This window comes from Brienomyrus brachyistius, chromosome 10 (genome assembly GCF_023856365.1).
Source record: "Brienomyrus brachyistius isolate T26 chromosome 10, BBRACH_0.4, whole genome shotgun sequence".
Lineage (NCBI taxonomy): Eukaryota > Metazoa > Chordata > Actinopteri > Osteoglossiformes > Mormyridae > Brienomyrus > Brienomyrus brachyistius.
Window position 1 is genome coordinate 26,466,652 of NC_064542.1, and position 13,549 is coordinate 26,480,200.

Here is a 13,549-nt window from a genome sequence, read left to right on the forward strand (position 1 = left end):
ACATCTGGTACAATGTGCACACAGCTCAATTGCTTAGTTAGAATTTTACTTTGTGCGTATTGAGTGAATGTCTTAGGATCAACAATGAAAAACACTGCATTTACAGTAACAAAAGGAGACTCACAGTGCAGGAATTCCTCAAAGCTAATGTGAGATTGACCGGTCTTTAAGTGCTCCAATGGTCATCCTGGCAAAAACCAGTTTGTCAACATACTGGTTTATCAAGGTTAGTTGTGCGTAATGTTTACATATGCCTGTTCTCACAGGACCCAAAGTCAACTCACTGAAAAGACAGATGAAAACAGGAAATTATAGAGTAACTGATAGGAAAGCTGGAATTACTACAAGATACAAACTTGTCTAAACTTGTTTACACTATTTCAGCGAGGATGTTGGAGGCCAGGCTGCACGTAAGGCCTGTGCCGTCAGGTTCCACGTTTATTTTTTTCACAACGCCATCTTCCACCACCATCGCATACCTGAAAAACAGGTGGGAAATGAGGGGAGTCGGAACATTCTGACTTAATTAGTGGTTTTAGAGAGTCTGACAAGTCTATGCTTATGTACCATATATACCACATAAATAACACTAAAGATGTGTCATACCTGATACACTCCACTATTCTGAAGGGCACTGAATCCCAAGTTCAGAAGAGGAATGTATTTTCTTACGCCCGAATTGTGTAAATCACTGATCTTCAGAAGGAGATGTTTAATAATGCCTTTCAGCAAGTATACTCATCATTATTACTATCCCTTCAATAATGTATAATCTTTAATTGACTATGGCTTAATTACTCAATTAGCAATGAGTCACATACCATAAAAAACTATGAGGGGAACCAGCAAGCAATGGGTGCAATTCGGAGCTTGTACTATACCCTGATGGATTCTGGGTATTAGTCTATTTCCAACCTAAAAGCACATTTTAGTTGTACAGGCCCAAATATCTGACAGCTATTCATAATGTGGGGGAGCCACAGAACCCGTTAAAAGCCGCAGACACTAGGCTCTTGCATGGTTATTGGGAAAGCAGGAAATGTATATGAAAACAATCCAGATTAATGTACTGATTATCCAAAGGTAACCGCCGTAACAAATACGGAGTCTTTTCCACTCCCATGTATGGAGGATCGTATCAGTTCTGCTGCTGCTTATGTGAGTAAACTGGATCTTTTAAAGGGTTATTGTTCCTCCTTCTCCCAATGCTTCCGAGATTTCTGCTTTTGCTACTCCGGACACCTTTATGCAATATACAGTTATGACTTTTGGACTTACAAACGCACCTGCTAGGTTTCAGCGGCTGATGAACAGTGTCTTGGGTAATGTCTCTAACTGTAAAATCTATTTGGATGATATTGTAGTTTATACCGGTACTTGGGAAGAACATATGCGTGTGTTAGAAATCGTTTTTGGAAAATTACGTGAAGCTCCTTTGGTCTTGAACTTAGCGAAGTGTTAATTTGGTAAAGGTATGGTTACCTATTTAGGAAAAACGGTAGGGCATGGGGTAGTTAAGCCTGTCCAGGCGAAAATAGAGGCTATGAATTTGTTCCTAATTCCTCATAGCAAACGGAACCTTAGGCGGTTTCTAGGTATGGCCAGTTACTATCGGTGTTTTTGTAAAAATTTCTCGGATGTGGTTTTACCTCTGACCAACCTTCTAAGGCAAGGTACAGTTTTCGCATGGACCTCAAAGTACCAACAAGCTTTTGACGGCGTTAAATTATTATTATGCAGCAAGCCGTTTAAACTAGAGGTAAATGCTAGTGGTGCCGTGCTCCTACAAGACGACGAAATGGGGCCGGATAGTCCACTCAGTTATTTTTACTCAGTTATTTAAGTTTGTAAAACGCCATTTGAATTACAATACTGTTGAGTAGGATGTCCTTGCTCTCTTATTGGCCCTCCAACACTTTGAGATTTACCTGGGTGGAAGTACTGCCAAACTTGTATGTTTGAATCGTATGTCTTCTAGTACTCACCGCTTGTTACATTGGTCTCTGATTGTACAGAGTTTGAATTTAGTCATTGTACATGAACGTGGGTCAGAGAGCGTAGTTGTTGATGCGTTGTCCAGAGCGAATTGATTTGTGGACACCATTGTGTGTTATTTGATGTTACGTGCATGGGTCCACTCTTGTGGGTGGGGGTGTTACGTCTGCGTGCCTGTATATTCATTTTTCCCTTTCAGATCCCGTTCTGCAATTCTGCCCATCCGGTTCCACATTTTCCACTTCCCCCCATGAAAGCAGCGCCAAAACTGGATGGATTGATTGTCGTCGCCTCGTTCCCGTTTCCCACCTCTCCAGTCATGGACTGTAAAAGGTGTCTCACCACCCCATCGGACAGCTGGTTGCTGGTGCTCCCTGTCTTTGCTCATTGTATTTCTGACATACTGTTATGACCTGTTTTTGGCCCTCGACTGTCACGCTTTTGGATTTCGATTCGATTTTGATTATTCGGCTTTTGTGTTTGTCTACCCGTGTTTTGACTAATGACTGCCATTTGTTTTCTGCATGTACTACGTTTTGTCCCTGTTTTGTGGTTAGAAAGGGTTAATTTAGTAATTGTCTTTTGTTTTATATCTCTTTCCGGTTAGGGAAGTTCACTGGGTCATCGATACACATGTATCTAGTTCACTGGGTTTTGTTTATTGTTTTGGCCTTTGTCACTCCCGAAGTTCACGTCCCCTACCCCCATATTTTAAAAATACACCCTACCCTAATTATAGCCTATGGTGTCATTCCATTTCTTTATCCTTCACACCCATATCATCTCCCCCCCCGTTCTCAGTCATCGTTGCTTATATCCTGACCCTAGATCAGGACGTAACACAAAGGACTGCCTGAGAGTGTGACTCATCACTCTGCATTTGAACTAAAAACTTCCGGCATTGTGTTATATGTCACAATTCCCAGCCGAATAAGACGCTTCCTTTCTCGTATGACTTGTCAATCATTTCCAAAGTTTCCAGTAACTAGATACGTAACTCACTACTTATTCAAATAATGTTCAAACAATGATCTATTGTACTAGTACATTTTCTAACAAATGCAATCCCATCTTCAACAAGGAACAAGGAACAAATTATAATGCAGCCAGAATGACTGAATAGTAATTGTCTTGCTATTCAAATCACCTGTGGGTTACTGCCAATAAAGAATAACTACATCCTTTCCATATTTTTAAACTCATATTTTGCATTAAGGGCCAATTAAAGTTATCCTGCGCTGCAGTTAAGTAGCTATTTGAATTCTTTTGAATTGTCAACCACATACTGGTGGTGAGAGACAAGAAGGCACAATACAAGTCAAATACAGGTGCTTTAAGCTGACAGGCACAGGAAAACCACAGTGCTATTAGGCAGACATGGCCTTCTGAAGCATGGCATTGTGAAGCATGGCCTTCTGAAGCATGGCCTTCTGAAGCATGGCCTTCTGAAGCATGGCCTTCTGAAGCATGGCATTTTGAAGCCATATAGTCAATTAGAAAAAATCAGTAGCCGGCTGCCTCACAAATTACCTAAGATTAGTAACTATCGGTGCTGTTTTTCTCATTGAGGTCAGTATGTTCACTACTATCAACCAACCTACAAATAAAGGCGACTGTCCTAATTATAGTAATACATCTCTAGTGATGGGTAAAAATGTGTCATTTGTGTTGCCGCAACTGGACCACAATAGATATTAGAGGTATATATGTGTGAAGGCAAGCAAGTATTCTCACCACCCTTTTTGTCATATTACAGGTCTAGAAAGCGGAAGAATTACAGGTGAACTGGGAAAACTGGCCAAAAACGAGCAGCATGAACATAATAAGGTTGATATATCAAAATCAATCACGGACCAGGGTGCTCTCACCTTTTGGATCTCTGGTTCCCCAGAACCTCGAATAGATGATCATCAGCCAGCAGCAGATCAACTGCCTACAAGAGACACGAAGCTAAAGTTATTCAATGTTATATTTCAACAAAGAAAATCCCACTTACCAGTTGGAGCCCAGTGTGTGTCACATTGACCCACCATCTATCCACTTATCCTGGACAGGGTCACCGGGGACTGGAGACCCTTCCAGGCAGCAGAGGGCACCAGGCAGGGGCACACGGCGGAAAATCATGTACATGTACTCACTCACAGGCAGACGCTACGGGCAATTTAGTGAAGCCAATTAGGACAAATGCACCTCTAAGGATGCAGGCTGCGGACCCACATGACAGCATGCAAACTTAATACATAGAGAGTATAGAAGGGATTTAAACCCTCAGCCCTGGCAGAGTGACGCAACAGCACCACCCACTCACCCATCATACACCGGGCCCACAAGATTAGTTAATTCAGTTTTGATTTTGTAAGACTCTTTAGGGTGACCAGATCTTCTATGTCACTTACTGTAAAACTGAGAACCTCCTGTGCTTAGCTAAACAGTTTGATTCCGACCAATCAGCACACAGCAAGAATGCAGTGCTTAAGTGAAATCCAGGTCTTTTTCATTGAAATGATATCTTACAAATCCTGTCTGAGCTCAAAGTGACATGGATTATCTGGTCGCCCTAACTGTAAGACAGATGCAAATGCTGTACTATTATGTAAATACATATGCAATTCAAAAATTGTAAATTAAAAACAGAAAGACAGCAGTGTGGGGCTCAGGATAAAGGCACTGAAAAAAACAAATAAACCAAATCATGGTTCCAACCTTAGTGAAGGCTCCTGTAGGATCGGCTAGCATTCGGACCTAAAAGTAGAGGAACCTGCTTTAGAAGGAGGCCAGTGCTCCTGAGGAGATCAGTCTGAAGTGAAATTGCGGAGGAACACAATATATATGCCTGCAAAGTACGTTTGTCCACACAGGTGAGGGACTGCTTATGAAGCCAGTCTCTCAACACGCCAGCACGCCTTTTGTCATAAACGTGTCATTTTTATAAACAAAAAATTATGCAAAGTCACTTTGTACCATTTCATAAATACACCCCAAAACCACTTTTTGTTCTATATTAGAAAAAAAATATGCTCTAATAATCATAACTGCTTTGTTAAAAACCTTTCATTAAAATAGAGGAATATGGCTACTGGCTTTGCATTCATGAAGCTAACTATGTAATGCTAATTCCTCAGTTTTTTTATATAACAATAATATTGGCGATTTAACAAAAAGAGTAAATAGCCTTTTTTTTTTTTTAACAAGTCCTCAAAATGGAATTCTGATATATGGCTTTTTAGTAGTGTGGTGGTAACACTTTACAAATATGTAGTAATAACTGAGTTACTACTGAAGTACAAATAATGAACGAATATAGTAAGCACTTGAGATGAAAGATGCATAATGATGAACAAACATGAGATTAGTATTTAACTTGTGTTATTCATTACTTCTCGCTTCAGTAATTCCTTAGTAGTTCACAAAGGATTACAGAATTAACAGACATAGTAACAAACATAGTAACTGCTTGAGATGAAAGATGTGTCACGATTCAGTAATAATGAGTGAACATGAGATCAGTATGTATCCAAGACTTAGTGTGTGTGTAATTATTACATATGTAAGAACATAACGCTCCTGAGCTGCCTCCACGCCCACCTTGCCCTCGGCCCCTTGCTCCTTTCCCCAGGCAGCCATGACAAAGACGTCATTCACGGAAATGCAGGCCACCTCCGCGAACCCCTTGCGCTGCAGCTCCGCTGACTGCGCCACGATCCCAGGGAGGTGTGTCTACGGGGGGGTCCACGGGGAAAGGAGGCGGAGTGAGAAGCGAGAGGAGAAGAAAAACAAAGTGTGAGAGACAGCGTTACGGACGAGGCTATCAAACAAGCACATGGAAGACAGGGGTTGTTACGGGCTGCGCAAACGAGGCTCCCCTTATCCGCCTGCCAAAAACATCATTTCCATCAAAGACACATTTGGAAAATCCATTTAACTGCACAAGTAGCAACTGACTCCTTTTAGAGTCGATATACACCCTCCTTGCATGTCCAGAACATGAGTACCTTAGTACACCCAGGGGTGAAGGCCCCGGGGACAGCAAAAAGCACCCCCTTCTTCCCCTTGAAGAGCTGGTCCATGGACACCTTGTTGCCTGGGTCATTTTCCTGCACCTCAATGGCAGGCAGCGATTGTCCGACCTGGGGGAAGTGGGCAACAAAATGTTCATTTCTGGAACTGAACACAATATCAGATTGGAGGATTATAGTTTTGGCGAAGGAGATCAAAGTTGTTACAATAAAGATCTGGCAAGCTGCCGTTGGGGGGCGCTCTTTCACTGCCGCCCACCCGGCCACGCTCTAACTATCAGACCAAAACACTCGGTTACTAAGTTACTGACACAGAGGCGTCTGGGTCCGCATTCGTGTTCTGTGCTGTTCTTGCCTTTCATTGTAATCATTCGTCACTTATAGGGGATGAGTGCGCAGTGTCTTTTCAGTTTAGAGTACAGCTTAAATACGCTTGAAAATTTTATACGTTAAATAGACGGGATTGCGATGAAAAGCCAGAAATGACTGTTCCAATGACATTTACCATCAGATAACAGTTAGATTACAGTTAGATTACAGTTAGATTATCAGAGTACATCGACATCCGTCAAGAACGGAATTGCAGAGGTATAAAAAGACAGAAATATATTCTTAATAAAAATACTAACAAAAATAGAAACGGGTAAACCGCAATACATTAGTAAAATCGTAAAACACACAAAAAAAACGGATTACGGCAGATTACAATCACACGACGCGTGAGGAAACACATTGAACAACATGTTGACAGAAATTCGACCACAAAATGAGCTGACAGGATCACCGTGGTCAGCACTGCGTGAACACGCGACATCATTTATTAATCAAGTTGATTCTAACACTATACTGATAAACGTTTATTGCATTATTATTATTATAGAATTTTTCAGATTTATGAAAAACATTTTTTGTATAAAAAATAAAACACATCTGTTCTCCCAAGAATTAAAATAAAATTCTTGCCCCAAGAATTACTATTCCCAAGAATATGTGTAAATGGTTAAAATAAACTACAAACGTATACCCAAAAGTGAAACGTAAATAACGAACCTACCCTACCAATTAGCGGTAATATGAACTAAAAGGAAAATGCAAGTAGCTAAGCATTGTTTCTCCTTTTTACATGTGTGCTTCCTCAATAAAATCACCATCAATTGCTATCCGTTTGACGTACCCTTATAAAATAACTACAATAACAGTATAATACAATTCAAAATACATATACATACAGATATATGCAATCACAGTAGAGTGTTTTTAATGTATTGTAGTCGGTTTCTTACCTCAATTGGCATGATGGCGAGATGTAAATGGTACAACGAACTTCAGGAAACTCTAAAAGCTTTAAATGCTACAGCGCTCACTTGGAAGCAAACCGGGTGAGTGATACTGATCATCAGCAATGAAAAGTGAAATAGAGACTGGGACAGCCAATCAGCAGCTGCCTGCGCTTGGCACGCTGCTCTAAAAGGTCCGAACCGCCGATAATCTCATTCGGCTCTTTGCTCTTCAGTCGCGTTTACAGTCGTGTGAACTAAACTTTTCTGTGAATCACAAATTTAGTCAATAAAAATGCATACTGGCCCAGCCCGAGGAACGCTTAAAATATTTCGACAACTAAACTTTTCAGAATTATGAAAAGCGATTGCAGGTATAGGGCGGCATGATTTTGCAGTGCTTAGTACTGTTGCCTCACACCTCTGCGGCCCGGGTTTGAGTCTCTGCGTGTGTCACATATGTGTGGAGTTTGCATGTTCTCCCCATGTCGTCATGGGGTTTCCCCCCACAGTCCAAAAACATGCTGAGACTAATTGGAGTTGCTAAATTGCCCGTAGGTGTGCATGTGTGAGTGAATGGTGTGTGAGTGTGCCCTGTGATGGGCTGGCCCCCCATCCTGGGTTGTTCCCTGCCTCGTGCCCATTGCTTCCGGGATAGGCTCCAGACCCCCTGCGACCCAGTAGGATAAGCGGTTTGGAAAATGGATGGATGGATTGTAGGTGTACGTGGGAAAATGTATCATAATAGTATTATTCATAGTATCATTACATTAGTATATTACAGTATAGTAACAGCACTATTATTAATTAGGCTATATTGTTACCGCAACGGTCAGAGCAATCCAATTCGGTAGCGTTAACACATTTTAAAATACGAAACAGTTCAAGTTCAAAATGCTTATAAACGTATTACTTTATTTAAAACGTATATTTAGTCAGCTTTAGCATGTTAATTTTGTTCGGAAATATTAAACATTCCCAAAGGTTCACAAATAATTTGAGACTTTATTCTCATGCAATTATTCGCATTCAATTAAAAAAGAAGAAATATCAATAATAAATGTATAAACATTCCGGAACAAAAATTAGAGCCAGGGGAAGCTGTTTTGGTTGCACCTTGCATGTATTTCCGGTGTAACATGCGCGTGTGCTTCAATTCATACGACTGCGCTTTACGAAATATAAAAGCTGATACAGTAAAGCATTTAAATTTGAATTAATTTAACGTCGTCTTCCATTTAATCGAAGATGAAATTACTCACCCATAACATGCTAACATCCCACGTGAAGGGGGTTACAAAAGGTTATCCACTACTTATTAAGGTACGTAAACACCTTACGTATGTAATAATCCGAACAAAATACCATGTTTAAGATGCAAAGTACCATGTTTGTACTTTGGTTAATACGGACACATAAGCAATCTAGTCACACACATTAAGTTGTTGTTGCAACGTACTAGGTAGTTCTAAATTATTCACCGTTATGTTTCAGATTTCCTGTATTGAAATGAATTATTTGTTTGGTCACCCTTTTTCCTCTACGTGGATTTCCGTTGTGTTTATAGGCAACGGAGGTGAAAGTGAGCGAAGTCGAGTTCAATCCTGAGTTTGTTTCCCGAATGATCCCAAAACTGGAATGGGTCGCCTTGGTGCAGGCTGCAGAAGGAGTGAGACACATTTTAACATTCATCGTTTTACACGTTCTTAGTCTGTTTGGTAACTACATTTTTTTTCTTAGCTGGGCCATCTGAACGAACTTCCTGTAGAACTTGTTCCTGACTTTGAGAAAAATGAAGAATTTTTGCGCAGAGTCCACCGTGTGCTTCTAGAGGTATGTTATGTGTTGTTATGTTATGTGTGAAGTGAGCAGATAACACTCATCTTCCTAGGACTTATCGTGGTAAGGGATACAGGGGCTGGAGCCTGGAGTCTGTACCAAGCAGCATGAGACACAAGGCTAACCACCTGGATGGTATATTAGTCTGTCACAGGGCACATACACACAATGTGCAGTTTAGACACCATATTGCCTCACTGCAGGAGGAATCCTGTGCCACGCAAGCAGAACAGGCACACCTCACAAACACACACACACTTAGCTGCTATGCTCTGTAACAATTGTAAATACATGAAAAATGTTACAGATGGACTGGGAACATCAGGGAAAGGCTGGAACAGGAAAAATAGCTTTGTTTTACTTTGCTCTTGGTCCTTTGTACGGGTGAAACACACGTACTTATTTCAGTGGTTCAAAATCTTCAAAAGAAAAAATTATACTTCTGGACCAATATGAAGATTAATTTACAGATTACTTTTTTATGATACTATTTCTTACTCAAAACTGTAAGTAATATTTCACCATCTCCAGTCTCCTTGCGATGCAGGCCAGCCGTAGAGTCTGCTGTTCTAATGTGAACCCTGCATTTGATTTGAAATTTGTTGAATAATCTAACAACTGTACTCTCTTCAGGTAGAAGTGGTGGAAGGCTGTCTGCGCTGCCCAGAATCAGGCAGAGAATTCCCAATATCCCGTGGCATTCCGAACATGCTGCTGAATGAGGATGAGGTCTGAAAAGTTAAAGGGTACTCCTCACTCTGGACGTGTGTGTTTAAATGTTAACATGATTGAATGTTCAAAACAAAAGTTTGTGAGTTGCATCAGTAAAGCACCAAACCTGAAGTCACCAATGCTCAGTTTGTTTTGGGACCCAGAGTGAAGGGTGTTTCAAGCTGCAGAACATCATCTGTGCTGATCTGATCTTTGTCACTGGACATGCCTTTAATGTTGCATTATTCAGCAATTTTAACATTTATTTGCACTGTGTGTAATAAAGCTGTGGGTCACACAGGTTCTGGACAAACACAGACTGACACTGTTCTGTGTCCAGGGTAATGATGACCTAACTTAAGTATGTAAACATGCATAATCTAAATTGGCACACTTCCTTTTGACTTTTGCTTTCTGTTTTATAAGCATTTGTTCTGTATATGGACACAGATATTTTGTGTTTTGGAATCTAAAGAAATTTAAATAAAATGGAAAAAAATCCTATTAATGTTTTGTATTAGAAAACATCTTGCGTGTGGTGTTTGTATATTATATTAAATTAGATTAACTTTATTGATCCCAGAGGGAAATTCTTGTACAGCAGCAAGGTACATAAAGCACAGACATACATTTAGACACACATTCACCGTGTGTATGACGCTGCCACCTCCCTGCTTCACCGTGGGTATGACGCTGCCACCGCCGTGCTTCACCGTGGGTATGACGCTGCCACCTCCCTGCTTCACCGTGGGTATGACGCTGCCACCTCCCTGCTTCACCGTGGGTATGACGCTGCCACCTCCCTGCTTCACCCTGGGTATGACGCTGCCACCTCCCTGCTTCACCGTGGGTATGACGCTGCCACCGCCGTGCTTCACCGTGGGTATGACGCTGCCACCGCCGTGCTTCACCGTGGGTATGACGCTGCCACCTCCCTGCTTCACCGTGGGTATGACGCTGCCACCTCCCTGCTTCACCGTGGGTATGACGCTGCCACCTCCCTGCTTCACCGTGGGTATGACGCTGCCACCGCCGTGCTTCACCGTGGGTATGACGCTGCCACATCCCTGCTTCACCGTGGGTATGACGCTGCCACATCCCTGCTTCACCGTGGGTATGACGCTGCCACCTCCCTGCTTCACCGTGGGTATGACGCTGCCACCTCCCTGCTTCACCGTGGGTATGACGCTGCCACCTCCCTGCTTCACCGTGGGTATGACGCTGCCACTGCCGTGCTTCACCGTGGGTATGACGCTGCCACCTCCCTGCTTCACCGTGGGTATGACGCTGCCACCTCCCTGCTTCACCGTGGGTATGACGCTGCCACCTCCCTGCTTCACCGTGGGCATGACGCTGCCACCTCCCTGCTTCACCGTGGGCATGACGCTGCCACCTCCCTGCTTCACCGTGTGTATGACGCTGCCACCTCCCTGCTTCACCCTGGGTATGACGCTGCCACCTCCCTGCTTCACCGTGTGTATGACGCTGCCACCTCCCTGCTTCACCGTGTGTATGACGCTGCCACCTCCCTGCTTCACCGTGTGTATGACGCTGCCACCTCCCTGCTTCACCCTGGGTATGACGCTGCCACCTCCCTGCTTCACCGTGGGTATGACGCTGCCACCTCCCTGCTTCACCGTGGGTATGACGCTGCCACCGCCGTGCTTCACCGTGGGTATGACGCTGCCACCGCCGTGCTTCACCGTGGGTATGCCGATGCCACCTCCCTGCTTCACCGTGGGTATGCCGCTGCCACCTCCCTGCTTCACCGTGGGTATGACGCTGCCACCTCCCTGCTTCACCGTGGGTATGACGCTGCCACCTCCCTGCTTCACCGTGGGTATGACGCTGCCACCTCCCTGCTTCACCGTGGGTATGACGCTGCCACCGCCGTGCTTCACCGTGGGTATGACGCTGCCACCTCCCTGCTTCACCGTGGGTATGACGCTGCCACCTCCCTGCTTCACCGTGGGTATGACGCTGCCACCTCCCTGCTTCACCGTGGGTATGACGCTGCCTCCTCCCTGCTTCACCGTGGGTATGACGCTGCCTCCTCCCTGCTTCACTCTTGGTATGACGCTGCCACCTCCCTGCTTCACCCTGGGTATGACGCTGCCACCTCCCTGCTTTACCGTGGGTATGACGCTGTCACCTCCGTGCTTCACCCTGTGTATGACGCTGCCACCGCCGTGCTTCACCCTGTGTATGACGCTGCCACCTCCCTGCTTCACCCTGTGTATGACGCTGCCACCTCCGTGCTTCACCGTGGGTATGACGCTGCCATCTCCCTGCTTCACCGTGGGTATGATGCTGCTACCGCCGTGCTTCACCATGGGTATGTGTTGGAAAGTATGCTTGTTGCCATTTCTGTATTGTCTGTAATTTTGCAGAGCGACACTTAGGCCGCTCAGGAAAGAGTGCAGGTTAAAGTGCACAAAACATGGTTTCCATCCATCCATCCATTTTCCAAACCGCTTATCCTACTGGGTCGCGGGGGGTCCGGAGCCTATCCCGGAAGCTATGGGCACGAGGCAGGGAACAACCCAGGATGGGGGGCCAGCCCATCGCAGGGCACACTCACACACCATTCACTCACATATGCACTCCTACGGGCAATTTAGCAACTCCAATTAGCCTCAGCATGTCTTTGGACTGTGCGGGGAAACCGGAGTACCCGGAGGAAACCCCACAACGCATGGGTATGGGGAGACATGCAAACTCCACACACATGTGACCCAGGCGGAGACTCTGGTGCCGTGGGTCCTGGCTTCCTCCAGATGCATGACAATGCTGGGCTGCATGTGGTGAGAGCATGTAGGCAGTTCCTGGAGGATGAAGGAATTGATACTATTGACTGGCCCCAATGTTCGCCTGACTTAAATCCAATAGAACACCTCTGAGACATTATGTTTCAGTCCATCCAACGCTGCCAGGTTGCACCTCAGACTGTCCAGGAGCTCAGTGATACCCTGGTCCAATTCTGGGAGGAGATCCCCCAGGACACCATCCATCATCTCATTAGGAACGTACTGAGTATGATTTTAAGTTGCTGTAATGAAATTTCGCCAAAATGGACTAACCTGCCGCATCATTTTTTCACTTAGATTTTTGGGGTGTATTTCAATTCAGCCCTCTGTAGGTTGATCATTTTCATTTCCATCAAACAATGGGGCATCCTTTCATTCCCAACACATTAGCCAGTCCATATCAGTATCGATGTCCAGCATAATTTTTCCCTATTGAGATCTGGTGTGTAGTCAGTGTTCCTTTAATTTTTTTGAGCAGCGTAGTTGGATATATGTGCTGAAGGTTTCTCATTCAGTTACTCTGGCGAAATCTCTTAACTTTAAATTCTTCAGTCGAATTTTCCATTCCACCCACCAAATGTTGACTTTCCCAAGCGCCCCTGTTCTGCTGCCCCCAGTACGCCCAGCTCACCACAGGCTTGGTGACAAAAACACAGTTGCTAAGAATAATGTGGCATTTATGTGTTTGCTATCCTGCTAACAAACAAATCCTGGAAAGAGGATCTTTCAGAGGATCAAATTCCTTCAGGTCACCTTGGACTCAGCTGGGTCATTCAGACATTTTGTTCACTTTTGCCCACGTTCCTGCATATTCGAACCTGCTGGCTACACCCTGTGAGAATGCAGTTGCTATGGTTGCCTCTTTGGGTTTCCAAACAAGTTTTTGAAAAGTCTAGCAAGTTGT

General features: G+C 44.0%; 2 protein-coding genes across 2 annotated transcripts; one reads left to right on the forward strand and one right to left on the reverse strand.

Moving 5' to 3' along the window:
• Positions 1-25: 25 nt before the first annotated feature.
• prdx5 (peroxiredoxin 5) lies at positions 26-7,434 on the reverse strand. The gene is made up of 6 exons (XM_049027463.1): positions 7,295-7,434; positions 5,988-6,122; positions 5,581-5,712; positions 4,699-4,737; positions 3,864-3,928; positions 26-479 (listed from the first exon to the last, which is right to left on the reverse strand). The coding sequence occupies exons 1-6, from the start codon at positions 7,304-7,306 to the stop codon at positions 371-373; spliced, it is 492 nt and encodes a 163-aa protein (XP_048883420.1). The 5' UTR covers positions 7,307-7,434; the 3' UTR covers positions 26-370.
• A 959-nt stretch (positions 7,435-8,393) lies between these two features.
• On the forward strand, positions 8,394-10,363 carry trmt112 (tRNA methyltransferase activator subunit 11-2). Its single transcript, XM_049029666.1, has 4 exons — positions 8,394-8,611; positions 8,856-8,957; positions 9,029-9,121; positions 9,761-10,363. Exons 1-4 carry the CDS (start codon positions 8,537-8,539, stop codon positions 9,860-9,862), a joined length of 372 nt encoding a protein of 123 aa, XP_048885623.1. The 5' UTR covers positions 8,394-8,536; the 3' UTR covers positions 9,863-10,363.
• Positions 10,364-13,549: the final 3,186 nt, after the last annotated feature.

Coding starts and splice junctions, on each gene's coding strand:
- prdx5 (XM_049027463.1), bottom strand. Junction 5,713..5,987: donor TCACCCCTGGGTGTACTAAG/GTACTCATGTTC, acceptor ACCCCCCCGTAG/ACACACCTCCCTGGGATCGT. Junction 3,929..4,698: donor CTACAGGAGCCTTCACTAAG/GTTGGAACCATG, acceptor TGTCTCTTGTAG/GCAGTTGATCTGCTGCTGGC.
- trmt112 (XM_049029666.1), top strand. CDS start 8,537: ATGAAATTACTCACCCATAACATGCTAACATCCCACGTGAAGGGGGTT. Junction 8,612..8,855: donor GTTATCCACTACTTATTAAG/GTACGTAAACAC, acceptor TTGTGTTTATAG/GCAACGGAGGTGAAAGTGAG. Junction 8,958..9,028: donor TGGTGCAGGCTGCAGAAGGA/GTGAGACACATT, acceptor TTTTTTTCTTAG/CTGGGCCATCTGAACGAACT.